Source organism: Exophiala spinifera (assembly GCF_000836115.1).
Source record: "Exophiala spinifera strain CBS 89968 unplaced genomic scaffold supercont1.1, whole genome shotgun sequence".
NCBI lineage: Eukaryota > Fungi > Ascomycota > Eurotiomycetes > Chaetothyriales > Herpotrichiellaceae > Exophiala > Exophiala spinifera.
Genome location: NW_015622513.1, coordinates 2,625,972 through 2,651,800, shown reverse-complemented (window position 1 = coordinate 2,651,800; position 25,829 = coordinate 2,625,972). Strand labels below are relative to the sequence as shown.

The 25,829-nt window shown below is 51.5% G+C and overlaps 7 protein-coding genes across 7 annotated transcripts; 5 read left to right on the top strand and 2 right to left on the bottom strand.

Moving 5' to 3' along the window:
- Window positions 1-3,673: 3,673 nt before the first annotated feature.
- PV08_00996 (uncharacterized protein) lies at window positions 3,674-4,348 on the top strand (the record flags this gene model as incomplete). The annotated part of the gene is made up of 1 exon (XM_016375361.1): window positions 3,674-4,348. The coding sequence occupies one exon, from the start codon at window positions 3,674-3,676 to the stop codon at window positions 4,346-4,348; it is 675 nt and encodes a 224-aa protein (XP_016240637.1).
- Window positions 4,349-5,296: 948 nt separating this feature from the next.
- Window positions 5,297-7,662, top strand: PV08_00995 (uncharacterized protein; the record flags this gene model as incomplete). Its single annotated transcript, XM_016375360.1, has 4 exons — window positions 5,297-5,554; window positions 5,627-6,191; window positions 6,254-6,890; window positions 6,990-7,662. 4 exons carry the CDS (start codon window positions 5,297-5,299, stop codon window positions 7,660-7,662), a joined length of 2,133 nt encoding a protein of 710 aa, XP_016240636.1.
- An 811-nt stretch (window positions 7,663-8,473) lies between these two features.
- PV08_00994 (uncharacterized protein) lies at window positions 8,474-9,098 on the bottom strand (the record flags this gene model as incomplete). The annotated part of the gene is made up of 2 exons (XM_016375359.1): window positions 8,474-8,880; window positions 8,966-9,098. The coding sequence occupies 2 exons, from the start codon at window positions 9,096-9,098 to the stop codon at window positions 8,474-8,476; spliced, it is 540 nt and encodes a 179-aa protein (XP_016240635.1).
- A 1,135-nt stretch (window positions 9,099-10,233) lies between these two features.
- On the top strand, window positions 10,234-12,527 carry PV08_00993 (uncharacterized protein; the record flags this gene model as incomplete). The annotated part of the gene is made up of 3 exons (XM_016375358.1): window positions 10,234-11,906; window positions 11,972-12,166; window positions 12,221-12,527. The coding sequence occupies 3 exons, from the start codon at window positions 10,234-10,236 to the stop codon at window positions 12,525-12,527; spliced, it is 2,175 nt and encodes a 724-aa protein (XP_016240634.1).
- Window positions 12,528-13,549: 1,022 nt separating this feature from the next.
- PV08_00992 (uncharacterized protein) lies at window positions 13,550-18,074 on the bottom strand (the record flags this gene model as incomplete). The annotated part of the gene is made up of 12 exons (XM_016375357.1): window positions 13,550-14,136; window positions 14,188-14,337; window positions 14,394-14,997; window positions 15,073-15,290; window positions 15,405-15,620; window positions 15,666-16,206; window positions 16,259-16,347; window positions 16,400-16,788; window positions 16,838-16,865; window positions 16,939-17,146; window positions 17,205-17,962; window positions 18,020-18,074. 12 exons carry the CDS (start codon window positions 18,072-18,074, stop codon window positions 13,550-13,552), a joined length of 3,843 nt encoding a protein of 1,280 aa, XP_016240633.1.
- Window positions 18,075-22,075: 4,001 nt separating this feature from the next.
- Window positions 22,076-23,140, top strand: PV08_00991 (uncharacterized protein; the record flags this gene model as incomplete). Its single annotated transcript, XM_016375356.1, has 2 exons — window positions 22,076-22,584; window positions 22,639-23,140. 2 exons carry the CDS (start codon window positions 22,076-22,078, stop codon window positions 23,138-23,140), a joined length of 1,011 nt encoding a protein of 336 aa, XP_016240632.1.
- Window positions 23,141-23,770: 630 nt separating this feature from the next.
- On the top strand, window positions 23,771-24,575 carry PV08_00990 (uncharacterized protein; the record flags this gene model as incomplete). Its single annotated transcript, XM_016375355.1, has 4 exons — window positions 23,771-23,969; window positions 24,031-24,150; window positions 24,206-24,403; window positions 24,457-24,575. The coding sequence occupies 4 exons, from the start codon at window positions 23,771-23,773 to the stop codon at window positions 24,573-24,575; spliced, it is 636 nt and encodes a 211-aa protein (XP_016240631.1).
- Window positions 24,576-25,829: the final 1,254 nt, after the last annotated feature.

The following is a 25,829-nucleotide window of genomic DNA, read 5'->3' as shown; positions in this document are numbered from 1 at the left end:
CTACCTATGCAGTGTTCTGAGGCCGGTGGAAGGAGGCAGATTTGAATACTGACTCAGGTCTCGATGAACAGGACAAGAGAATTCACAAGGAAAAGGCGAGCTGCCTGTCGCTTTTCTACTTGTCACACCCATGAACGAGCTACAAGCCGAGGGCTGCCCTTGGCTAGGATTTCCTGCGTCCCTTGCCCACCCCGGCGAATGAGAGACACATGGCTGGGCGGGCGTGGATGGCAGGAAAGCACATCCAGTCATGAGGGAGCGGTACCTGTCACTCCTCAGAAGCCCGCGGTCCGAACTTCTCGCAGGAGGAGCCAACACTGCGATGTGGGAAGGATGTGGAGTTCACACACCAGCTCGAGAAAAAACCAGTGCCAGGTTGACCACGCCATGTCTACCCCGTACGAGCGTCCACGGATCTGTGGGCCATCTGACTAGTAGGCCACCGCCCATGCTGCTGGCAGGAAGTACGGATATGTGTCTTGCACAGGATCCAGATAAACGTAAAATCTGGCGGGAGCAGGGCAGGGCAGCGCATCGGCCAGGACGAGGAACATCGTGAAAGCGGGAAAGAATGGTGTTGGCTCTTGGCCGGTTCGGGGCAAAACGATCTGCTCGCCTGCATCTTGCACCCGACGCCACCTTCGCCTCTTGACCCATTGGCATCGCGTCTTCCTGTCCTTTGTACGTCAAAAACCTTGTCTGATGTCTGTGCCGTCATCCATGCGGGCTGCAAACTCTACTACGTTCTGTGCGTACTCCGTGCGCGGGAAGACCATAATCTTCCTCCCTTGTAAGCAGTCTCTCCGAACTCAGTCGTCCGGCGCACCTCGCCCTCCATTTCCATCCTCACCAACAGCGCAAGCAATGCTGTCAGTTGAGTCTGTCCGAGACCACAAATCCACTCACTATAGGATCTCGAACAGACACTCCAGCGGAACCCCCACGAGAATAGAGTATATCTTGATAGTAGCAGCCACTTGATCACGACCTCACCCTTGCACTGCTCTGCCATGCCTCCAGATTGACATGAGAAAAAGCTGTGACTACTGGTCGCACGCCAAAAAAAAGCCACCACATATTGGCGTCACTCTGGGAATGCAAGGTGTTGTTGGCAAGACGAGTCCTAACTTGCTGGACGCTTCTCCGTACGGCTGGTGGCGCTCGCGGACCGTCAACCTTTGGCCTCTTTGTGAACGAAACTCCGCCAGGGAGGGATAACAAAGGATCTACAGGCCAATCATTGCCCATGCAGTAGAAGGGATGTGGCCTGCTCATATCGATCTAGCCCAGCAGTCTACTCGCACTATCGGCTGTTCTTGTTTCGTTTGTTGACACGTCTCGAATGAGTGTCTCTGGGTGATCTCAAAAGTCTGGTTGTTTAGAATTCCAGAAGGGACTGTCTGGGCTCTTCTCGACGACACCCGTAACCTTGAATGCCGTTCCCACGGAGGTTTCCACAGTACAACCCAACAGCATGTTGGGTACGGTGTACGGAGTGTCCGCGTGGACTCCGTAGACCCTGGACGAGCAGCCAGCCAGCTTCAGGATTCTGATGATAGCCAAACCAGCCTCTCGAGGTACTCGTACTGTACCACGCCCGGATACTGCAGTCTGCAGGCCACTATTTCTGGCTGATGCCAGTCCCCGTCCGGCCACTAGCCAGGTACTCTCAGAGTCACCCACTCCTGCAGGTCGGAGTCAATATCTTGCTGCAGATACGCGACTCAGGTTTCCCCACATCTCTTTCCAAGGCCTGTTGTACCCCGTACCGTACTGACTTGTGCCGTGTTTTGCCATCACGACAACCCTTGCCTATCATGGGATATTTGCCTAAACTTGGCCTCTCCCTTGTTTCTTTGCGAACTTTCCCCAAGCCGCTCATGCAGTTGCTGACCATGATTCCGAAAGCCACTGAAGCTAAATGAAGTCCCCGACTCCCCGAAACTCTCACATAGCTGGACAGCAACCAAGATCAATCTCAAGTCATCAAATTGATCTGACCCGCCGCGACTAACACCGATGCGTGAACAGGTGAAGGTGAGCTTAGTGCCTTTCCTGCTGGCCCACTCCAGTTGTCTCTTGGAAAGCAGTCCAGCCTACAGTTCAGTATGGTTATTTGCCATCTATCAAAAATCTCTAGCACAAAATCCCCCCTCCAGCCGGGCTTTGCGCTGATACCTGGTAGTTACTGCCTACTCCCTGTCACCCTGATGCCATGGTAAGTCAATCTCACATGCCACCCACCACGAGTTCGCCGCAAACGATAGGTGCGCAAGGTCCCTCAGCCTCTGCCATTATCTCCTTGACGTCTCCGAAGTAGTATCATATAGTCGCCTTGTTGCCCGGATGCGCTTCCGAACACATGAAAACATGTGGAATCCACTTGCTTTCGTTCCTTGCTTAGAGATCCTCCTAGTGCTCATGTCGGCTAACTTGACCCAGCCTGCTCCGTAGGTAGTTGAGATTTTTGGGCCTTGAGATTTGCACTCGAGGTCCCTTGTGTCCGGAGTCAACCTCTGTGGAAGAAAGAATCCAGCTTCCCCCATGTGGTTCTGTAGATCTTCTGCTCACGTTTTTGATACCCTGTTACCCGTTGATCTCTGAGCAGGGAGGAGGAGATGCTTCTTGGTGTGGGCTCACTAGACGCTAATTAACTAGTGGACGAGCCGGTTGGCACTATCGAAAGGTCAAATCTCTTGTCGATGCCGGATTACGAGAGTCCACTTGGTGATACATTCAGTTCCAACTCCAGACGATCCGTAAGATCTCAAATTCGTCAGTGCGTAGCCCCGCAAGATCGCTTCAAGAGCTCAGCATTTTTCTTCGAGATTATACTCTTTTAACGGCCATCATCATCTTACACGTGTGGCATAGGGATCGACAACGAACGATTTCAGTTAACTCCCTCTGTCTTTGATATCTGCCAATTCAGCTAGAAAAAGTTTGCATCTAGGTGGCGACGTCAAGAGAGGAGAATGCATAGGTTGAAACAAAAGCCCTCATCGTTGTCAACTTGCCATTGACGTGCAGTAGTGCGATACCTTCAAGGACGGCGCCACATCCCGATCGTTAGACTGTGACCCGCAGGCACGCAGCAAGTCGCTTCAACAACGTGAAGGTTTGGGGTTTGCGTGCTTCCGCTGGGTCTCGCGGTCTAGGATTATCTCCACGATCCAAGATGTGCTTGGACCCTCGTCGCCAGCACTCCTGACTTTGTTGCGACTCATGTCGCTCTCAAGTATGCACACACTGACAGCCATCAGCGACATCGCGATATGTCCATTGTAGTCGTGGCAGTCACGCCAGCTCACAACACAAAGCACAATTGCTTTCCTTTCTTCAACAACCAACGTCTCTCAGTCATCTCCATGGGCGGATGATGCCGCAGGACAAAGAAGCCGCGGCATGGGTGACTTATACACGTCTTCATCTAGGGCCAAATTTAGGATCTCTTTGTGTAGCACGATTGTTGTTTTGTAGTATTTCACTTGCGTCGGGACAAAGGTGAGGGCTGTTTCGAACGTGGCATTGATCAGATATATGTTCACCTCCTGTAAAGGGCCCCTTGAGTCGCAATGTAGTCTGCACAAGCAACCATCCTGCAATTGCAGAAATTCCTTCTAGGATCTCCATCCAGCCAACATACTAACACGACCATCGCCATACGAACACCATGTCCTGGCTATGGCGAAGAGAGCATCCTTGCACTCCTCCAAACACTATCACCATCACCCAAACCATCCTGCAAGGCGCGGCTACTAGCAGAATTACCTCGACCGATTCTGCGCTCTCAACCTTGAGTGCCGAATTTACCTTTGGTGCTATCAACTTTGGCCAGGGTGATAGTTCAAGGACACCGGGCGCGTCTGCCACAGATTCAGGGTCTCTCTTGACCTCTGGTTTTGCGGGAACACCCCCAGTTACCAGTATCACGCTTTCAAGTACAGTTCCGACCACCAAGACGATTCATCTCGTTTCCGCCTCTGCCTCCGCCACATCGAGCGCCACGTCAAGTGCCTGCCCCACGCAATCATCTTCGTCGTCAAGCTCTAAACATTCTGGAGCCATCGCTGGTGGTGTTCTTGGTGGAATGGCGGGTGTCGCCCTGATCCTCCTGCTGTTGCTGTGGTGCAGTAGGCGACACTCGAAATTCAAACTCACCTTCAAACGGAAAATGATAAATACTGTAGACGAGCAAAAAAGGGAGGATGCAGTTCAACAAGAGCGTGGCTTTGCGATGCAGCGACTTGAGCAAAACCATGAGATTCCAAGCCCACGGTCGTTCGATTTCGGGCTCCCGAAAGTGCCGCAGAACTCGACGCCTATAATGCCAAAGCAATGGATATGAAGTCATCATACTTAGACAAATGGATAGAGAATACATTCCCTTGGATATCTTCTGATGAGCACAGGCACGGTCAACTTCTGTTCGTCTTGTTTGCGTTCAGATTGAACCCGCTTCAGGGAAGGCGGCTTGGCGCCGACATCATCGTGACAAGCGTCTCCTCTCCTCGCCTCAGTCTTCAACTCGATGTTCTTCATGTGTCTTGGGCATTGCGCCTCATGAATTTGTTATCCGCAAAAAGGGTATGACTGAAACGAAGACCTGAATGTGCTCATTTTGAGGCTGACACTGGCAGCTCTGCACTGGTAGGTTTTGGTGAGTTTTGGTGAGGTTCACTTGCGGACTGCACAAAGGCCTCCAGTATGATCGGACTCGGCCTGCATTGTCCTACGCGGACAAGGTAAGTATAAGAGCACATTGGCGACTGACTGTAGATGCATTGCTACCTTGACAGACGACATTATGCGCATATTGTTCAATTCCTGTTTCTTGCACTCTCTGTCTTAAAGGGTCGACTGCCCCGTATCGCATCGTGGTCAACAGTGGCTATAGCCAAATGAAGGATCATACGAAGGAACATTGTATACACATTGCCTGGGCTCACCTCAACAATCAAACAGCGTTTGGCGTCTTCAAACCTTACGCCTTGATGACGATGACAACAGCGGGTCGTGCTGCACACTTGTGTACACATTGCTGACCTATACCTACCATGTGGTTCAGAAACACGTTGCCGGGTCTGGTCCTGGGTACTTTGTACAAAGATGAAGCGGCAAGTGACAGTGAAGGCATAACGCGTCTTCGCGATGTCGCGACGGAAGCGGTGAAATGATCGATACTGCACTTCATCCTGTCCCGAGATGACTGCTGCCTATCCTCTGCAGGACTTTGTTGAACGCTCACGTCCAATCCATGTTTTCTCCTGTCTAGTCGTCCTCAGACATTGACAAGATGGCAGGATCTTCCAAACCTAGTTCTCAGCCGGCGGGCTGGGTCCGACGCTCAAATCGCGCGACCAGGAGACCGGAGAGACTTGGACAGACTCGAGAGCACGAACAACCAGGAACTTATTACCCACGACCTGATGTCGTGCGTGCCTGTCTTGAACAAAGAGTCCAGTGGGAGTTGGCGAATCTTGCAGACTCGGGCCCTGTCTATCCTTCGCCACAAATTCGGAATCCAAACATTGGTGTTCATGGCCCTTTCTTGGTAAGTGACCTCTCTACCAATTTGGGTCCTGGTGTGCCCGGCGAATATGCGATCTGACGATTCAATTCGCAGCTACACCCACTCGATGTCCCTGCCACTACATTGCCTCAGAACACAATCCAATCTCCCCCCGCGCCATTGACTTCCCAGAACCTCTTGTCAGTAGCGTCAGATACACGCCACGGTGACGAGGACCCTCGAAGCGCGACCGTGGACGTCGAATCATGCAAGGATAACTATGTCTTGAGCTCTGACAGTTCACTTTCATCAATTCCCGAGACGCCGGCCCGCCGAGGCACCTGCGATGATCCATCGAAGACCAGACCGGCGCAGACTGCCCCAGAGACATCCAAGGCAACAGCAACAGCAACAACAACAGCAACAGCAACATTTCCGGAGGGCTTTCTTCAGAAGTACAAAATCTTGCTCAGCGACTTGGCAGAGGAGATAGATGGCTTACGCCAGAACAACAAGTTGTCGGAAGTGGACGATGAGGACCTCGAGGAATGGTGCATCTGCAGGATGGGGGACGTCGATGAGGAGGGCAGTGTCAAATGTGACAACCCAAGTTGCTCCGTTGGTTGGTACCACCAAGGATGTCTGAATCAACGTGACAGACTCCTCCACCAGCAATATGGTCAGTAACCCTCCCTAGTTTTTGTTACGCCGTCGGGCGCCTTGACTAACTCACGGTTATAGACCTATGGCTGTGCACCATATGTTTGAACAGACGCCTGAAAGCGCTCCAGGCAAAAGAGAACGCGGCGGCCAATGGCCAAGGTAGTAATGAGATTGAGCAGACGGAGCCCTGCTTTGACAACTATCCTGACGATCCATTTGTGCTCGGTGCCTCATCTGACATTCGTGATACCGACATGACAACCCCTCCTAACAGTCCAGGAAGAAACCAAGCTATACAAGAGGTAACATTGAGCAATAACGCTGAATTTGAAGCCAGAGCAAGTCAAGCACGCAGTCCCAGTCCGTCAACCCCAAGCTTGCATTGTCCACAGCATGTACCCGGGATCGAAACACCTGTCCTGCCCTCAGCTGGACTTCAGTCTTCAATGCATGCGGTGGTGCCGAACACTGCGAGTCCTCGCGAGACGCAACGAGATACAGAAACAAAGACCCGGCAGTCGACCACTACAAGCATACAGCAGCCTTCCGCATATGTGCCAAACCCGTCGAAAATCTCGTTGTCCGTGATGAACGCGCTCAGTCTATCGCTGTCGGCTAAGCTGTGGACGTCTCCTGCTTCCACCATAGTAGTAGTAGAGGAACCAGGTCAGGGCTCCATCCAGGTCAACTACAAGCACAACCTGGTTCTTCCAGAGTAAGTACTTAGGCCCACGTCCCTCCCCCCTCCCCCCCTGCGAATCTTGACCGTGATGCCCTGCCGGGGTGCAATGCTAACGTTTGGTCACCGCCGCAGTCTCAACCAGACGGATTGTCCTCGGTTTGCCCTCGTCTGCGAGGACGATGGCGGTCGTGCACACTCGGTGGAAGTCCCGGTGAAGCTGCTCCTGTTCTTCTCTCGCACGCTGAAGCACGCCAACGTCGACGGTCTCTGCGCCCGCGCTCCGGGCGAGGTGGCCGCCGTCCGCGTCCCGCTCGCACCCAAGGAACCACTGCAGCACGCCGTCGACTTTCTCAAGGGACAGTTCCTGAGCGTCAAATTCGGCGCGCTTGACACTCAGGTGGCCACGGCGGAGAAACGACGACTGCTCGGCCTCGTGCACGTTGCTCACGCCCTGGCCATCGAGCCTCTGATGCACGCCGCGGTCCATGCCCTCTGCACGGCTGTCCTGCGCCGGCCTGACGACTGGGCGGACGTCGTCGCCAACGCACGCCTCCTCAGGGATACCACCTTCCCATCCAATCCCGCCAGACGCCTCCTCGGAAGCGTCCGCCGCCACTCCATCTTGCCTACCGTCACCGGCTGGGCCACACTGGCGTCCCATCAGGAAGACCGGGACCAGTATTGCCGCATGCCCGACCGGACCTGTCGGTTGAAAGGCTCGTTTTCGCCAGAGATTAGGTTGTGGTTGGAGAGTTTCGACGAGACTGGCGTCCTTGGTGACGACGGGAGCGACGACGACGCATGAAACAACCCGCAACCAATTAGTCCGGTCCCGTCCGGTCAGGTCCTGCGCAAGGGTTCGAGGCGTGCATTTGGATTGTGCCTGTGGCTCGCTGCTTGCCGCTCGACCCCTTCAAAATTGCAGGAAGGAAGTACCATCACGATAGGTCTTTGTGTCTTGAGCCGAATGTCGAATCACCATGATCAAAGTCTACACGGGGCCAACAAAGCAGACGATCACTTCTGTCCCTAGCCCTTGGGAGGAAACTGGCAAAGAATAAGAAGTATGCCTTTCCTTGTTCTGCGTATCCACTTTCCTTCATCCCCTTTATCATGGGCACCGATAGTGCGCGGGTGGTAGTAGAACGGCCTGCCAGACCATATGTTACTCGTTCCATTGACTGTTCCATATGATGTGAAGGGAACATCACAAGGAAAATAAAAAGAGATGAGCGAAAACAGCGAGTGTGAGGAGCAGAGACAAAGAGAATGGCATTCGATCTGCGAATTCATGTTGAAAGCTGATTGCTAAACACGAGTTACTCATATCCCACCATCACATCTTTTTCCCTGTGCCGTTCCATGTTCCATGTCCCTTTGTCTGTCTACCTCGACTTTTCCAGCCTAAGATTCCCAACGGCGCCATTCAACCCTTCTTGCCCTCTCCACCCAACCATTCTCCGTCCCGAGTTGTTACACGTCGTAGAGACTTGCGCCCTAAAAGACAAGAGGCATAAAACGCATGGCCAGAAAAGGAATGTCAAGGTAGAAAAGCAGGCTGCCACTACCAATCAAGGCTGATATCAAAATAACCTTCAACAAATTACACCCATGTTTCACTCCTCCGGTGGTTCTGAAAATAGACCAATTCTGACTCGGTGAAACTGAGGGAGTTTGGGTATCACGACCGCCATCAGAGCCATAAAGTTGATGGTGAAATATGTAAAATCGTAGTGTGTGTAGTGCGTACTCAAGAGGAAAAGGACTATGGGTACTGTCAGAAGGAATTTCTTCGCAGGCGTGTACTGGTCCCCGTTGTCGATTTGTTCCCACATGTTGAGGTTGTCGTAGGCTCCGGCATTGAACTCGAACGGTACGCCTCGTACATAGTGGAACATCAGGTAAGAACCGGCCATATATGTGATATTGGTGAGTGTCCACGATATTTCCTGCGTCACGCCGGGGATAATGTCAAATAAGATCTTGAGGCCGATGATCAGGACGGGATGTATCGTCCAGGCACCTGCACACCCAAAGGTCAGTAAAAAGGGTTTTGTCTTCAACGGTAGTGGCCACGGAATGGGCTGGACTGTATTGTGTTATCCCACCTTTTGCATTGACCCATTGTGAGTTGAGATTCGGCTCGGCTAGTTGGTCGCTGATCTGTTCCAATGATTCCGGCGGTTCCTGGTAGATGATACTGCTAGATCTTCTCCTTCGGCCACCTTTCGCACTGTTCATGGCTGGATCGTAGGACGATGTTGGGGGTGCTAGCCTGGCATCGGCTTGAAAGGAGATTGTTCGATGGAGGGTGGTGTGTGAGGTCATGGACGAGACGAAAACTCAATGCTGAGCGGAGGAGTTATTCTGGGATGGCCTGGTGAGTGAGTTGCACCTCTATATCTGACTCTATAAAAGGCGTCAAGTAAGCATACCTAAAGGATGGACTGGTCGAGTCGAGCGGATCTGTTCGCTTGGGATAGGGTATATGAAAGATGAGGCCGGACGATGTTGTTGTGAGGCAAGATAGATGACAAAACAGATTGGTGACAGGTTTGAGAATCTGAACTTCCAAGAGGATACAGTATGCAGTATCCGAGGAGAGCCAGAGTGAAGTAAGACACGACGGTGTTGAGGATGGATAAGTCTCAGATTAGAACGGTCTGAGGCGAGTAATGCACGAGAGGCTCCTTTGATGGAGATGTGAACTGGGACTGGAAACTGGAACTGGATCGATGGGGAAGCCTTCGGCGGCCGGGTGTGATCGCAAGCCCGACAGAGGTGCATTGCGCGGGCGGCCACTAGCCTGCATAATCAAACCAGCACGCGACAACTCGCTGCCAGAGGTACCTAAGGACCAAGGTAGGCAACATCCTGCGGCCTGCCCTTGCCTTAGAGTTAGGCCTCACTAGGGATAAGGTGGCTAGGCGTCTTGGGGCTCGTCACACCTGCCAGTAAGGCTCACTAACTAAATTCGTCACCCTCGACCACTGACTAAATTCTCCAATTGTTTCGCGTTTCTCCAATTCTCGAAATCTCAATCCATCCGCGGCTCGAAAGTCGCAACAAAAAACTCACTGCCTGAACTGAGTGTCAGTTGGTGCTCATACTCGAGTAACCTTCCACTCGAGTCGTCTGAGATCTTCTGTGCATGCGTCGCTTCTCACAGGGTTCCGACGATGACAGTGAGTCCAGGACTGCGTCTGTCGGTCTGAGAAACACCTGCAACCGCCCTCTCATTGCACATCGTGGCCTACTTCACTCTCGAAAGGTCTCCGCTTCTACTGTGATGGGCAATGTCGGATCCGTGGATTCTTCTAATGCTTTGAAATCTGGGCAGGACTACTCTTCGCCTGACGTTTCCTCCGAGGAAACCATGGCGAGTACCAACGGCTTCGGCAACAACCGTCTTGCGACTGGCTTCAAGGCACCATCCACGCTCGTGCCTGAGCCGAACCATGAAAGCCTCACGGCCGTCTCACGCGCCTCCCTTAGTCCTGGGGGCTCAATTGACGATGCCATCGAGCTCTCCAGCGACGACGCGTCCTCCGAGGACGGTGGTATGGTCATTAACATTGACGATACCTCGTCCGTTGACCGTCCCTCAGAAACCAACCTCGATGGAAACAAGGACAAGATGTCCGGGGTGAAGAAAGACACTGCTACGTCAGATAGCAAAGACGAAGACATATCGGCACCACAAGACACTATTGATCGGGACGTTGAGATGCAACTTCATACTGAAAATCAGCGGCACATTGATGCTAGTCTGAATGGTGCCCATGATTCTGCTTCTACCAAAGCTGACACGGTCTTACGATTGAGAGACTTGTCGGAGGATCGAATCGCTGCTCAGTTGAAGTATGCATTCTTCGACACCAGCAGAGAAGATGTGAATCTTGACCTGCCAGTGATCTGCCTCACCTGCTTGACACCCGGACATACCGAGCAAACCTGTCCCGAGCACGTGTGCACGCATTGCTCAGCGACTGACAAACATCCTAGCCGCCTATGCCCGAAAGTCTCTCGATGTTCTCGTTGCCGCGAGCAAGGTCATGATGCAGAGTCATGTACAGGGATGAAGATCACGACAGTGCCCTGCGACCTGTGCGGTGGCTTAAATCATACCGAATCATCATGTTCCCGCAGATTCTTCTCATCGGGCGCAGTCGGCGAGGCAAAAGCTGTCAGTTTATGGATCTCTTGCTGCAAATGTGCAAGCAAGATGCACCTAGTCGGTGACTGCCCCGATGCGAACAAGACGACTACGATCCGGTGGTCGTTGAAGCCTTTTGCGTCTGCGCAGATCACTAACCTCAGCCTTGAAAGCCACACTAAGCAGATGGAACATGAAGCGATGAATCGAGGGATGCGACCAGAAGGCTTGAAAATCAAAGGACGTGCGGGTATCCATACGGCGGGCGTGCCTGATATAGGACCGCAACCTGAACAGGACAGCGATCAGCCATTCTTTGGCCCTCGAGTTAGAAACCAACCCAAGGCCGAATTTACCTTCCGACATCCACATCATCCACCTGATCCACCGCCCTCCCAACCCCAGAATGCACACTTTGATCGCTATAATCCTCCTACGGCAAGCCATGCTCAATCTAGCCGTCAACCCAATAATTGGTATGCCACGGACTCCTTTGGTCAGCCTCGGTCGAGATCTCCGCTACGATCAGGTCGCCGGGGCGATGAAAACATCAGACGACGTTCACGCTCGCCACGAGGATATGACGGTCAACGAGGTGATCGCAGACGCTCGCCTCCTGCTCCTCGAGATGGATCACGTTCAACAGACCATCAAGTATCTTATGGGCCTGGTGATTTTCGCCCAGGTCCTCCCATCGACCCGCCTCGGCAAGGAATTTCTATTCAGTTACCTCTTAGACGCGGCTCGAGCAACAACGATAACGAGAACAAGCCTCTTGCCCCGAACAAGGTTCAGACAGGCCCCAAATCTGACGCTGCACCCAGCCGTTCAGCCTCTGCAGGCTCCAAGAAGAAGTCCAAGAAGGGCAAGGCAAATGCTAAAAAATCAAAAGCGTGAGCCTGGAGTTTGTTGGACTTCTTTCTTTGGTATTGATCAAGCTAATAAGTAAATATGGCAGTGAAGCAAACTCTGCGTATCACGACCTTGTCTATCTCCATGCAACCACGACAGATCAGATCGGGAAGCCGACGAAGTCAAGATGCGCCTATCCTATACCGGGCCATATGATCTTAGTCAAGTATCTTAAGTGGATATCTGCGCGGCGAGATCATTCTGGAGATCCTCCAATGGTTCTGGAATATGACAGAGATGGGTAGGCTTCAGGCCTTTGTTTTCATTGCCCCAAACGCCTTTCTGACTCACGCAGTAAACCTTTGTTCGTTGATACATCGGCCCCGGGTCTAATACGAGAGCCAAATCAAAGAGATCTGGAATCAGTGTGGCTCTGGGCTTTTGAATACTTCTCAGGACCGTACTTTGAATCCAAGAGAGATAAAGAGTACCATGTTGCGAAACAGGAATACCGCAACGTCGTCGACAACAATCATGCGCTCTTTTGGGCTATGCTTGATCTAAGCGCGAGGTTGAGAGCGGTCGTTGAGAAGAAGGATAGTCCCGAGCCCTTGAGGGCAGTTTCCCTGCGAAACGGTCGAATCGTGCCTATGGACGGTTAAAGGTTGACTCCTCCTGACGTATTTGTTTCCAGAGTGCATTGGGGTTCTACGTGAAGACGGACATTGTCAACATGGTCATACAAGTTAGCGGAAGGCATGGGCGATTTTATTGTGTGTATGAACTCAAAAGCGAAGCGCAGCCATGGCGAATGGTGACTATGGCGGTGTGCTTTGCCCTCACCTTTTGATGTATGAGTAATGAATTACGGATGATCAAGGACGACGCATGACCCGTTTTCACTTGGCGCGTACCTAGGTCCCTACCTACCTGACATCTCAGGGAGGCAGGTCCAGAGCCTGCGATTACTCGTTTGTATGTACATTACGAGGACAACTGCAGGGGCTACGAAGGAAAACTCAGAAGGCAGCCTCGAGGATCTAGCCAGCAAGATCCCGAATGCCACGCTCAATCATGAATGAATTACAAGCCTGTCTACGTGGATCATCTGTGCACCAGTCAAGTGCTCCGGAAATAGATCAAAATGTGCTAAGGCGATGAAGGTAAATACAAAATAGTCATCGACGACTTGGCCCAAGCGGTCACCCACTTCTTGGGAGATCAAGCAGGTAAATGAATTCAACCACTCCGCAATGCCCGCCTGGTGTGTTTCGAAAGGTGCTGGAGGCATATTCCTGCCTAGGCAGAGAGGGAGCACCTGGGTATGGGTGCCATTGCGACAAGCCGCTCCCAAGGACCGAAATACGACAAGGACGTGTTTCTGAAGAATCATGGTGTGAGTTTCGTCTCCACGGGGTATCAACTCAAATGATTCACTTCCACTGCCCGGACCGACGACGTACATTGAGCCGTTGATCCTCGGCCGTGTGATTGATCCAAAGAACTACTAGATAGAGTACTGTCTTGATGGTTGCCACAAAAATCGGACTTGTTGATGGCTTTTCGCGGAGCTGTCCACGCGGCTACTTGACAAAAGAATGGTCGTGTCAAGCAAGGCGGATGCAGTGCAGAGTTCTTTTACAACAAAGGCTCGAGCCTCAAACACGCCTCGGCGTCATCACCGTTACCACTGAATCGTCCTGTTGGGCATCAGCTCGCTGTTATCCCACGTTTCCTTTGATTCCTTGGCCTGCGGCCGCGAGATGTCCGACTCATACGGATATGGCTCTTCGGGTGTAGAAATCTGGGCCTGCTCACCAGCATCACCAGTGCCATCGGCGAACTCCACCATTTCCACATCGCCCTGGAACTGCGACCAGTCTGGCGGCACTTCACTCATTTGACTACGTGCGGGCACCGGCGGTGGCGCATCCGGTGGAGGATAGACGATGTCCCGCTTGACTGTTTCGGCCAGCTCGTCGATCCGATCTGCCTGGATGTAAATCAGCAGGTACGGGTTTGGCGGCGGGCCCCAGTTGTCCTGTGTAGGTCTGCCGAATATCTCGTTCCGGTTGTGAACAGTGCTGACACGGTCGTCGTTGTATTTCCGCCACACTTCCTTTTTGTGATCGAAAATGTACACCCAGTAGTGTCCTCCTGCTGCACCACCACGGTGGAAAAAGGCCGCATGAAGTCTGTAAGGGTGCTTGCGCATGTCAACGAATGCCTCTTTGACCTGCATGTTTAGGTGGTCCATTCGGCTGCGAATCCCTGTACCACTATTAGTCGAACGCTGTACATGAAAGGCATGTATTTACGCACCTTCGAGCTCTGATCGAGCTTGCCCCGCGAGGTTTCCTAGGGTATTTGTGATATCCGGGTTGATATTGAGCTCTTCTGAGACTGGATCGGGTGGGATTGTGCTTAGATATTCAAGGACAAGCTTCGCATCCTCCAGGACGCTGGGAACATCTTTGGATTGACCCTAGGGACTGTTAGTCAGAATCGTAGTATGCGGGCGACGAGACTCACTTGTTTCTCCTCGAGGAAGCTTCTCCGAGTTGCAAGTGCCGCCAGCTCTCGTTTCATCTCCCATGTTTGTTGGCGACGTTGCATCAAGTCGGATGAGGTATCGCTTTCAAGATATCGATCCATATAAATGGTCTCTGGCACTTCCACGTGATGATTGAGCTTCTCCTGGCGCTTTGCCTCCTGATTCCACGACACCCTGTCAAGGGCCACGCTAAGGACTGGCGGCAAACGAGTGACGGATGTGTAGGCTTTGGTACCGTCCTGTGCGTCTTGCAAATCATATTCATTATCGATGGCAGCGTAGACATCTAAAGGTTGATGATAGACTCGCGTGATAATGTTGAGAAACGGTAAAGGTTGAGGCTTTTCTTTCTCCGGCTGCGTATGAATGAGTTGCTGGCCGAAGAAAAGATCATGAATCTCATCAATTTGTTCACCACTTTGGTCAAATCCTGTGGGTCGAATGGCACATGACAATTGGATAATACAGTGATTCATAACCTCAGTGACATCTTGCTGACGTGCATATTCCTCGAGGGTCGTGGTCGCTGTGTGAGCAGGCTTTCTGGGCGGTACTGGTGGTGGCTTTCCTGGAGGAGGCTCAAATTTTACTTGCCCTTGTTCTGTGCCCATATCAGTCGATGCACCAGGTTGGGCCAGAGCTCCAGCTTGCACATTCAACTTTGAGGGAGATGTTGGGCCCAAAGGATCGGCAGTAGATGCGGACGCTGTCTCCATCACTGATGATTCCTTTAGAGGCGATAAGTTCTCCTTGTTGTCTAATATTGATTGCTGTTCGACTTCTGTAGTATCTTCTGCTCGCACAATGTCCGTGTCTGGTTTGGATATCAAGGTGGCTTCGCTAGAATTATCATCCATCTTTGTGTCTTCCTCTTGTTTGCTCGCATCATCCTTCAAATCGTGTTGGGAAGCACCGAAGTCAACGAGGGGGTTGAATAGAGCATCTTCTGTAGGAGAATGCACTAGTGCATTCTCTGACATACAACTCTGCTTGTATTCTGCCAATGTTGGAGGTCCCAACATGTGCAGACTATCGATGTGGCCCAGACTGGGTCTTTCCGACACGAGTGTGGATCTTCGACGCAGTCGCTCTTTAACACTCTCGGTCTCGAGAGTCAAACGGGCTAGCTCTTGTTCTGGTTTGATGGAGGATTGTGGTGTTTCAATCATGCCTCGGAATAGATATCCGAGTTGTTCGACAACTGGAATGGTTAGTGGGCAGATCTCGTGGGGGTTCATGTACATACATTTTTGAGCACTTTGCACTTCCTTCAGACTGACTTTGCGTTGACCGACCCGTTTCTTCTCCATATTTTCGGGCTCCAGGCTCATCTTGTACTCATCGAAATCGAGGACAACATGCCGAAACGTTATTAGGGTGAAAAGAGCCTGTAGTAGGCTATTGAGATAGCAGGTGTTTCCGATATTCTCTAAGCCCACAGGTTCGTCTTGTGTACCCTCAGGCGCTTGTGGAGCCTTGCTGTGCAGATGGTTGAGCAAAGCATCACTCTTTCTACCACTTGCGATCGCAGCTAGAGCTTTGGTGTAGTATTCAACACTGCCTGGGTTCTCTTCCACGGCCATGTCGTACTGAAGCATGATCATCTCATCGTCAACCTCCCGGTGTTCAATTTGTAAGGCTTGGTAACCCTCCGCAGGATCCATTTGCTGTGTCTCTTGTGAGAATCCGGTATCAACTAGGTGAGACAAAAATTGACTGTTGCGATGTTCTGCTATCAACCGGACAGCCTGAGTAGCTTGCGGCTCTAAATCTTTGTTTTCAGAGGTCTGGGGTTAAGGTTAGACATGCACGATTCAAAGACAGTTACACATGACTCACTTTCACAGTAAACAAAGCTTGAATGTGTGCATCTTCTGTAGTTTGATCAGCACCGAGAAAGGCTAGAGCTTGCTCATAGTTGTTGATAACTGCGCGAGTAATTGTCAGAGATTGAAATGTATTGAATCAGGCGAGTCTCACCATTTTGCGCCGCATCAGAAATCTTCTTACTGTTCCGATGGACACCTATGATGCGTAGGTACTCTCTCAATTCATGTTCCTGGCTGGGAGCGTCCGCTATTGTGGCCATAAATGCACCAATAATGTCGTCGTCATTGACGAGACCTTCTCGGCCAGTAAGTTGAAAAGCTTTGTACGCCGAATCCAACGTTTCCACATCAAAGCGACCCTTCGAAGTCTCCAACATCACCTCGGTCTCAAGTTCCTCGCTTTGGCGGTTGTTGGCAATGTATCGCAGGTTACTCAGATACGTCGGCGCATTCACGGGATCTGTCTCAAGCTGCCAATGGTATGCTTTCACAATCAGATGATTTGCTAGATCTCTCGGACATCCAAGCGCAATGAAAGGACTGGTCTAGTGTCAGTTCTGGCTCGTTTTGAGCCTCAAAGGAAACATACGCAGTTCGCATTTCAGGCAAAAGCTTCGCTGCCCTGCTCGATGAGTCGGTGTCATCTGTAATTGTCAGCATGCTGGATGAATGGAGTTTGGCAAGTCTCACAATCTTGACATCCCAAGGCACGGGACAGCTCTCTTTCTGCGGGTAAAGGAGGCGCAACGTCATGTAGCTGTTGTCGCTCTTCCTGAGGCCGGCGTAGTAGCAAGCTGACAAGTTCATGCTCGGCATTGTCCAACCAGATATTCATCGGACTTTGGAACGGCTCAGTATCATTGAAATCCGGGTTTGGCACCTTCCAGCAATCTCCAGGCTGAGGACAAAAGGTGTTAGTGAAAGATTGAAGCCAAACTGAACAGATTTCAACCTACCACAAGCTCAAATCCGAGATGCTCAAGAACATCCTTACACGCAGTTCCCTCTGGCCCGAAGCGTACCATGAATCTCTTATTGGCGAGGTTTATAGAACTGTATTTGGGATCTTGACGTGCTTTCCACGAATTCTTAATGTACGCGCGTAGGTCGGTAAGCACATCAACGGGTTTTGGATGGCCCATGCCCTCTGTATTACCTCCTCGGTCCTTGAAGGCAGCTTCTGTTCTTTGCTGCAACATCTCGGGGTCGAGGAGCACTTTGACGTCGCTAGGCCGGAGTACTGGAGTGCCTAGGCGGACTGTGACGGTTGCGGAACAAGTCTTCGAAGAGCATTTGTAGGTATAGATCTCGTCTCTTGAGCTTGGGTTCTGCCGTAACCATGCATTGCGTTCTAACGGTTCCTGATACTCAGATCTAACCAAATGGTGTAAGGGATGTTCGGGGTTGGGGCAAGGCGCTTGTTCGAATCGCACAGAGTAGTCAACCTTCAGATGTACATGGAGGCGACACACCTGACAAAACGCCGCAACGGTCCAGACTGTCTGCGGATCTGCCTTTTCGTCTAATGCAGGAGGGTTCGATTGTCTCGGTTTCAGCCCAAACTTGTGTCGACAGCCGTCAAGAGGGAGAAGATCTCCTAGGTATTGAGTCTGGCTGAGCTTTACCGGTCCGTCCGCCAGTAGGTTTGGGCTTTGCGGATGCCCCCATGGCTCATAAAGCGAGAGGTCTTCAAGGAGGGTAGGTGCAAGTCGACCTGCTCAATTTTAGTTAGACCACCTTTGTTTCGCATAAGGCCTATGCCATGACAAACCAGATCCTTTGATCGGCGCAATGAAGGACCGTATGTTTCCTTGCACACCGGCCATACAAGACCGCCTGGACCTGTATTGCCGGGTCGGGAAGCCAGCAGATGGATGCCACGAGGTGATTTGAATGACAGGAGATGTTGCCGCTCCGCTGTATGACCATGCGCAAGACTGGGCGGATTAAAACTACAGCATGGATGACTATGCAGTACTCCGATGTCCGCAGCTGGAGGTGTAATGCTCAAGTCTTGAATGATATTTTGATGAAGCCGACTGGCGGATAAATGGGTTTGGACACCACAGACAGAGGCAAGTTGTATGAACTTGAAATCTATGTGAAGAAAGCCAGGAATTGGTCTGTTGGTTGGGGATTGATTGCGGCCTGCATTCGAACATGCACACTGGGACCGCAGACAATGATGTTCCATAGTTCCAAGGCTCCAAGCGCGTCATTCCCGTTCTAAGCCAAGCGTCATCCCGTCTGCGCCACCAAAGGTTCATCCATCTCACAACACTGCACGTCCCTTGCTCATCGAGCTCAGGATTTCTTAGACGATCAGGGGGTGCTGCAGTTTTGTTCACTATTGTACGAGTACGCATAGCCTCAAGGACTGTGAATTTCCTGGCTGCCTTGTTCATTCTTTTGGCGGACAGAGTCCTCGGCCTCATATCAGCCAGACTGCTGGAAAGTACCAAGCTCTTGCTTCGTTTGTAGCACCAGACTTTCAGGTGCGAAAGAGGTACAAGCGACTAGGCTGAATTCGACATGTTTCTGATAGCACCGTTCTGGAAGAATGCATTTGAATTCGCCCTCCTTGATTAGCTGTCAGAGATTGTCTTTCTGCCCTGGAATTGATGGGACCGCGCGCTCATAGGATACCATGTCTGTTCATCTGTGGCGACTTTGCCTGGATGGTGTCGCATATCTCGAAGACAGTCGGCCCAGATGAACAAAATCTCGATTCAAAGGATCATCGGATGATTTCTGTTGCAGTGGCAGGGCAGCTACCTTCGCCGAACTGCACCTATTCGACTTGCCTAGTGATCTCTGGTTCACACCAAGAAATTCAACACCACATATGATCACGCTGCCTGCCATGGACGCCACCAAACCCCGGTCGCCAACCGCGGACACTCTTGCCTATATTTCTGTCAACCCCAATGCGCGGCCGACTGTGGTCCTTTTCCATGGTGCTTTCGTTACCAGCAGCGACTGGGCTTTGGTAACGCCATTCCTGACGGACTATCACTTGCTGATCCCTGATTTACCTGGTCATGGTAATTCGCGCGTCCAAACCCCCTTCTCACTGGACACTGCGTCTCGTCTATTACAGAAGCTGATCGTGGATCATGCACATGATGCCCAAAAGCTAGCTGGCATTAGCAGCTGCAGGAATAGTACCACCCGTGCTGTGAGCCATCCTCAAATGAGACATCCCTGGAACCTCCAAGCACCAAATCTCTTTGTAGCCTCGGTACAGGCCTGGTCTAGAGACGAGATATTGCCCGCGGGGTTCGTTAATCTTTGATCAGAATGCATTCAAGAGATAGTCTTCGATTGGCAACAGTTTCTATCTGTGGCGGAGCTTGGATAGTTCGGGAGTGGATCGAGGGCTGGATTTTTACGTAGGGATATTCTTATCCACCGAGTTATTATCGACTCTCATCTGGAGTTTGAAGGCAGGTTTTCTGTGTCAAAAGCACCCACATTACTACCTATTCGCCCACGGCACGCACATCAACCCCGACAACGGCGTTGAAGTAGGAGAGAACCATGCGTGTTCATCTACCCCGCTAGCTAGGCCAAACTCGTTCGGATCTGGATGTCCATCACGCGCAAAGTCCATCCAAGTACGAGCGCGTCTGTGTTCGTTCGGTTGAAGCACTACGAACACATCTCCAGGTGCTGATACAGTAACATTGGCCCTGAGTATTGCATATCCAGAGACGAGGCTAGCTAGATTCATTGAGGCTCCGAAAGAGACTACTTACATCAGCTGGATATTCGACAGCATTGAAACCGCGAGGGACTCTCGGTTGAAGTCCAGGAGCCCTTGGCAAAAGCCCTTGCCTGCAGATATCACTGTCCGCCTGGTATGTCTGAGGGATGACAATGGATGTGTCGATGAACCATAGCGACGGGCGATAGTCGTACAGTGCTGTTACATTGGGAATGCCGATACTGACAGCTACTGGCGTGCTGACATTGGTGATAGTGATCTTTGTGTAGACTCGAAGGGGCAGTCTCAGGTAGGCGTCAGGATTCTTGCGATGCTGGTGTCTGGCCAACCCCCCGCATTAGCGATGGATACATGCGTGCCATCATCGGGGTGTGGGCGATGGGCTTCCGTCCCATTGATTGAAAGCAGGAGCAAGAGTAAGGCGCATAGCTGGGTTGCTATATTGGCCAACATGACGATGTATTTCTGACCACAAACCAACGAGCTCTGAGGCGGACTGAAGGAGACACCCAAAAAACAGGCGAAGGTCGAGATCAGGCTCTCTCTGGATCAACTCCTGAGGCATCGAGCGAGACAGTGTATGTACAAGACAACTAGAAGCTCGGCAAGGTCCTCATTATTGGGATTAGTATCTCATGAGTTACCCATGGAGTCTGGTCCAGCGAAAACCTGCCGAGAACTTTTGGAATTCGAAGCAGCCTCCGGCTAGATCATAACTCTGGTGGGACAGGTCTGACGAAATGGCGTGCTAGAGACGCAGCCTTTTGGAAAACACTCACCCCGGCTCTGACTATTGTCTATGTGAGGAAGGACAATTCGACGAACCAGAAAGCTACCTATGGAGAAGCCTACCTCCATTGGTCTCTTGCCGCTTTTAGGACCGAGGACCTGTTTCCTCCACCGCACCTCAATTCTTTCATCTGACTCCAACAGAATAGATCTATCGGCTGGAGCCACGCAAATAACGTGGCTATCTTGAGTCATTTTGCCATTGCCGCCCCTGTACTTGCACCACCCGTCTTTTGAAGGGCCGACCTCTGCGAAAGGAAGTGATTAGTTGGAAATTCACACTCCTCGGCTCTGTTGGCAGCATGTCGTCTCCTGATGCACCAGCTGGGCAATCGCCATAGTTGAGAGGTCATCTCTGCAATCAGCTTCGATGCACCGTCACTCTTGTATGCGATGGTTTCAGTGATCCTGCTACGAAAGAGTCGTGCAGCCACTCAAATGGGGTGAATATCTCGTTCGCTCTAGCTGAAATGAAGCGCTGTCTCCGTCAAATTTGATCTTCCCTGTTGTCTCAGCAAGGCCAGTGGCTGATATACTTGTTAATGACGAACTAACCACGAGCGAGGTCGCATCTGACATTGTCTATGACCCTTGCAGCCCTTCGACCTCATAGGCGGCCCTGTATGCTGCTTCCAATTGGCATTCTACGCGTTGACTCTATGCGCATCCCTTCTCATCGCGTACCTTGGCCCAACAAACTGAGCCCAGTCACACGAGTTACCAATCAGTCGACTACAAGACATCTTCTGTCTTTGACACACACACACCACTCTGGGATCAGTTTGGGGGACCTTAATACTCGATTCTTTGCTGGCCACCCCTGCTGTTCCCGTGGCTTCTAGCTACTGACTTACTTTTCGGCCCCAGCGACAATCACGTAAAGACTGAGTCACGGAAGATGTTACTGCCGGAATCATGTACTTGCACAGTACATTAGTTTGGGCCGAGGTGGGACTCGATCTGGATAGGGTTAGGTAAGGACCTACCGCATACTTATTTAGGAGAAGCCTCGCACTAAGACGAGGCTACCACGCCCTTCAACTGTACTCAACTTTTGTTCACAGAGCATGCTGCAGCAGAAGTCCTTTTCTTACAGCAAATTACAGGCCCACAGAGCTCAGCAAGGCAGAATTTCATTTCAGTGATTACTGACAAGATGTGTCGGCCACCAGCTCCGATCGAAGTGGAAATCACGGTTAATTTATGAGAGCAGAATAAATTTCTCCTTGTCCCCGCAAAGATGAGATTATCTTCTGTGAAGGTTTCCTTCGTCTCGATCTCGCCGCTTCCCATCGCATCCACGAATATATTATGGCGACATTGCTTCTCCTGGGTCTCTGTTTAGCTTCCTCGGTAGCAGGAGCGAATGTCAACCTCACGAGTGCAGGGTGTGTCGACCCCTCTGGACTCCAAGCTTGTCAGAATAAAGTGAACGAGCAAACAACCTCTTGCATCAACCAGGCAAAGCGCGATTCAAGCCAACAAGAGCTCCTTGCATGTAGCTGTGCGGATTACATCAACAACTACAACTGCTATGCGGCCTTTTGCTGGAACCGGGTCTGGGAATGCGAGTATCAGGAATATGTGATCTCGTACATGGAAAATTGCGCAACCGCGAAACTACCGGTCCCCTACTTCCCGGCTCCAGACGGTGCTGCTGATGCCTGCTCATGCAACCTCGGTAAGGTGCACATGGCCGTTGTGGATGCGATTCAAGAGACTGCGACTTGTTCAAACAACGCCGACTCTGGAGATGCCTCGAGCAACGTGCAGCAGATCCAAGGATGCAATTGTTGTGAGATCAGCGGAGCATTTTCTAGGTAAACCTTCGCACAGTCAATCATTGTCACCCCTAAAGACTAAGTCGTCTGCAGTATTTTTGAGATCTGTCCCAATACAGATCCTACACTTATCGGGCTCTCCAGCATCGGTGATCTCGAGTCGGAACTGAACACGCAATTCTCATCCTGCGGACCTTACTTAGAGACATATGATTGTATTTCCTCGCTCTCGTACTCGTTGGATGGCGTCAGTACATTCCTTAAACCTTCGGACCCTCTGCAGACCGGTACGGACACTTTGAGCAATGGGCCGGGCTCTGTAACAACGCCTGCGAGTGGGCAGGTATTCTCTTACACCAACGGGGGTGATGGAGTGGTTTATACCATCACCGCTGCCACCGGGGCCGCTGAAATCAGTGCTAAAACGAGTGCTGCGGTTCCCGGCTCAGGTTCTGCGCAGTCTGGAAGCGATTCAACAACTTCTGCAGCGAAAAGCACAGGAACGGCAAAGTCGAGTGGTGCCCGCGTGTTTGCCAGGGGTCCATTTACAACGTTTGTGTTGGGCTGCTCGGCTTTGGCTGTAATACTTTTGTAGAGACTGAGTTACAATATATCTTTTCAGGCGCCACGCCGTTACAGGCCCCACGGTGGTCTTGATATCAATTGGGAGCCTGAGCTATTTCGACCTTCTGGAGGGGGAGACCGCCGTCAAAGCCGCCTTCGAGTGAATGAGCAAGGCAAAGCACAATAGATAGACCAGAGGTCGACTGGCCACTCATAGAGATCTGGGATGGACCCCTCTCTCATCACCAGCAAAGAGATTCAAGTTAGACCGGACGGACTATAAAGCCGCAGCAGGGATAGAGCGTTGCGGCGATAGTGAGAAGGAGCTTGAGTAGAAGGGTGACATGTCGTATAGCGGTAGGTCTTAAAGCGGCACCACCAGGGTGGGCGTCCAATGAGCTTGGAGCTGTTTCTGGCCGCCAAGCCATCGGAAAACCGTTCGGGCAGAAGCTTGCAAGCTGCGCCGTGCATCGACGGACGTTGGGTCGACTTCAAGATTGAACTCAGACCTCAATTGACAAACTCGACCACACAGTCCAGCTACCCCGACTTGCCTCCTCCCGCACCAAGTCGCTCTCTTCAAAGACAAATCAACTGATGAGGTGATACTCTCGTTAGCTATCTCAATTCCGAAAGCAAGAGCAATAGCAGCAGCAACACAATGGCTGACCTGCTTGACGCGAAGCCAGTCCTCGAAGATACATACCATCCCAAAGATGCCCTGGCAGCATCAGTACGCGGCATTACATATGCAGGCGCTGCCGGCCTGTTCCTGGCGGCTGTGCAGAACACGGTAGCGAAGGAGAGCATTGGACCATGGGGCGTCTTTTCGCGGTTCGGCAAGACAATTGGGCTTTTTGGTACGATATCAGCACCGTCTGAAACGGCCCCCGTTACGAGTTGTGGACTGACGGGTTGTAGCTGCTATGGGTGGCAGTTATTCGTTCGTCACCACCGCTACCGCCAATCTCCTTGAAAAGAACGATCCTACGAACCACGCACTAGGTGGTGCATGCGCCGGCGCACTTGTTGGCCTAAGGAGTATGCCGTGCGGACAAAGTTGTGGTTGGGAAAATACGCTAACCTGTGGTTGCAGAGAGATCCATGCCCTCAACTCTCGGTAGTGCATTTGCCCTCGGGGCTGTGATGTTCGTTGTTAATTATACCGGGCGGCCTATATTCGAGTCGTCCTCAGACGCTCCTCAATTAGATCGCCTAGCCTACAAGGACGAGGCAAAGACCCGATACAGGCGACCACTGAACGAGACCATCAACGAACTCGGAGAGGGCAGAGGTGAGCTCATTTCAGGTACTTGAGGTTCAATTGGCTGAGCAGAACGTTACTAGGTATCTATGGACCCGGATACGCCGAAAGACGTAAACAAAGAATCAAAGAAAAATATGGTATCGATGTTCAAGAGCCATATTACACCAACAAATCTGCTGAAGCAGGCACCGAGTTCTAGGCTCGACTTTTGCTTGTTAAAGAAAGTTAGCCTGACATAACGAGCAGCCTGATGGTGCTGCGGCTGGAAACCATCAAAATCACAAAGGCCATTCCATCAGAATAGGAGGCCTGCTGCTACACCCATTGTCGGACAGACAATATAGATTGTGGACGCATGTACAGATATCCCTCAAAAGAACCGAGAGAAGCCTGGCCCTAGCCATGGAAATGTTCAAGCACCTTGCAAGCCGTACCGACAGGGAGTCTCTCCTGGTGCCGCGTTGTTTCGGTTTGTGTGTTCCAGCTGCCCCTTTTCTCGTGAGGTCTTATGCCCATTTTGACCGGGATCAAGCTATTGAACGTAGGACTGCAATGGACATCATGGTATTGTTGTGAGTTGGCATGGTGCAACTATATTTTAAACTGTTCGGGCATAACTATTGGAAATATCCGAGTCGAGGACCGCATTGCATCTGAGGAAGCATACGAGACGAATGTTTTATTACTTGCCTTAAGTTTTTGTAGTGACCAATAGCTGCAACATGTGAAGGCCACTCAAGCATCCATACCTCAGCGTACAACAGAAGGAGGGTTATCTTGACTTCTGAGCCTTCCAAAGTTAAATTAAGAGTTTCGACACCCAGGGAACCTCTGGAAAGTCTTCGCTGTAGAATCATCTATGGATCTGTACGATAGACTCCGACTCGATGACTGATGCATGAAAGACCTACATCACATTGAGCATGTGCAAAACGAGCATACCGTAGAACAACATAGAACAACTTCGGCGTCGCTCATGACAGCTGTGGCACGGTTGACTCTCGAACTATGAGAGGGGTATGTCCCCGGATGCTCGGATCCGTAAAGGTGCAGCACATTCTGAGCTTTGGATCAGGAGTAATGGTCCATGGATGACCCCCTTGGGCGACGTTGCCACGAGGGTTCCAGGAGGGGAAATGGTCGCTCCGCTGGGCTTTTTTGGGGCCTTCGTGACGCTATCCGTGTCTGGGGTTTGCATAGTGATGGCGCAAGAGCCACCAGCAAGAATCTCCATCAATCAGTAAAGAGGCAGTGCAGGAGGATGATTTCGTGGTTTTGTGGCCTGGAAGCCTGGTACACTCAGCAGATGTCCTGAACACCTACGAGTATATATGCAATCCACCGACCCGTGGAGAGGGGCGTTGAGGTGGCTAACCGAGGCGCAGTGCGTCCTCATCGGCGGCTTACTGTACAATCGTCGCCGCACCAGCCGCACTCTTAGCCCGATGAGCTG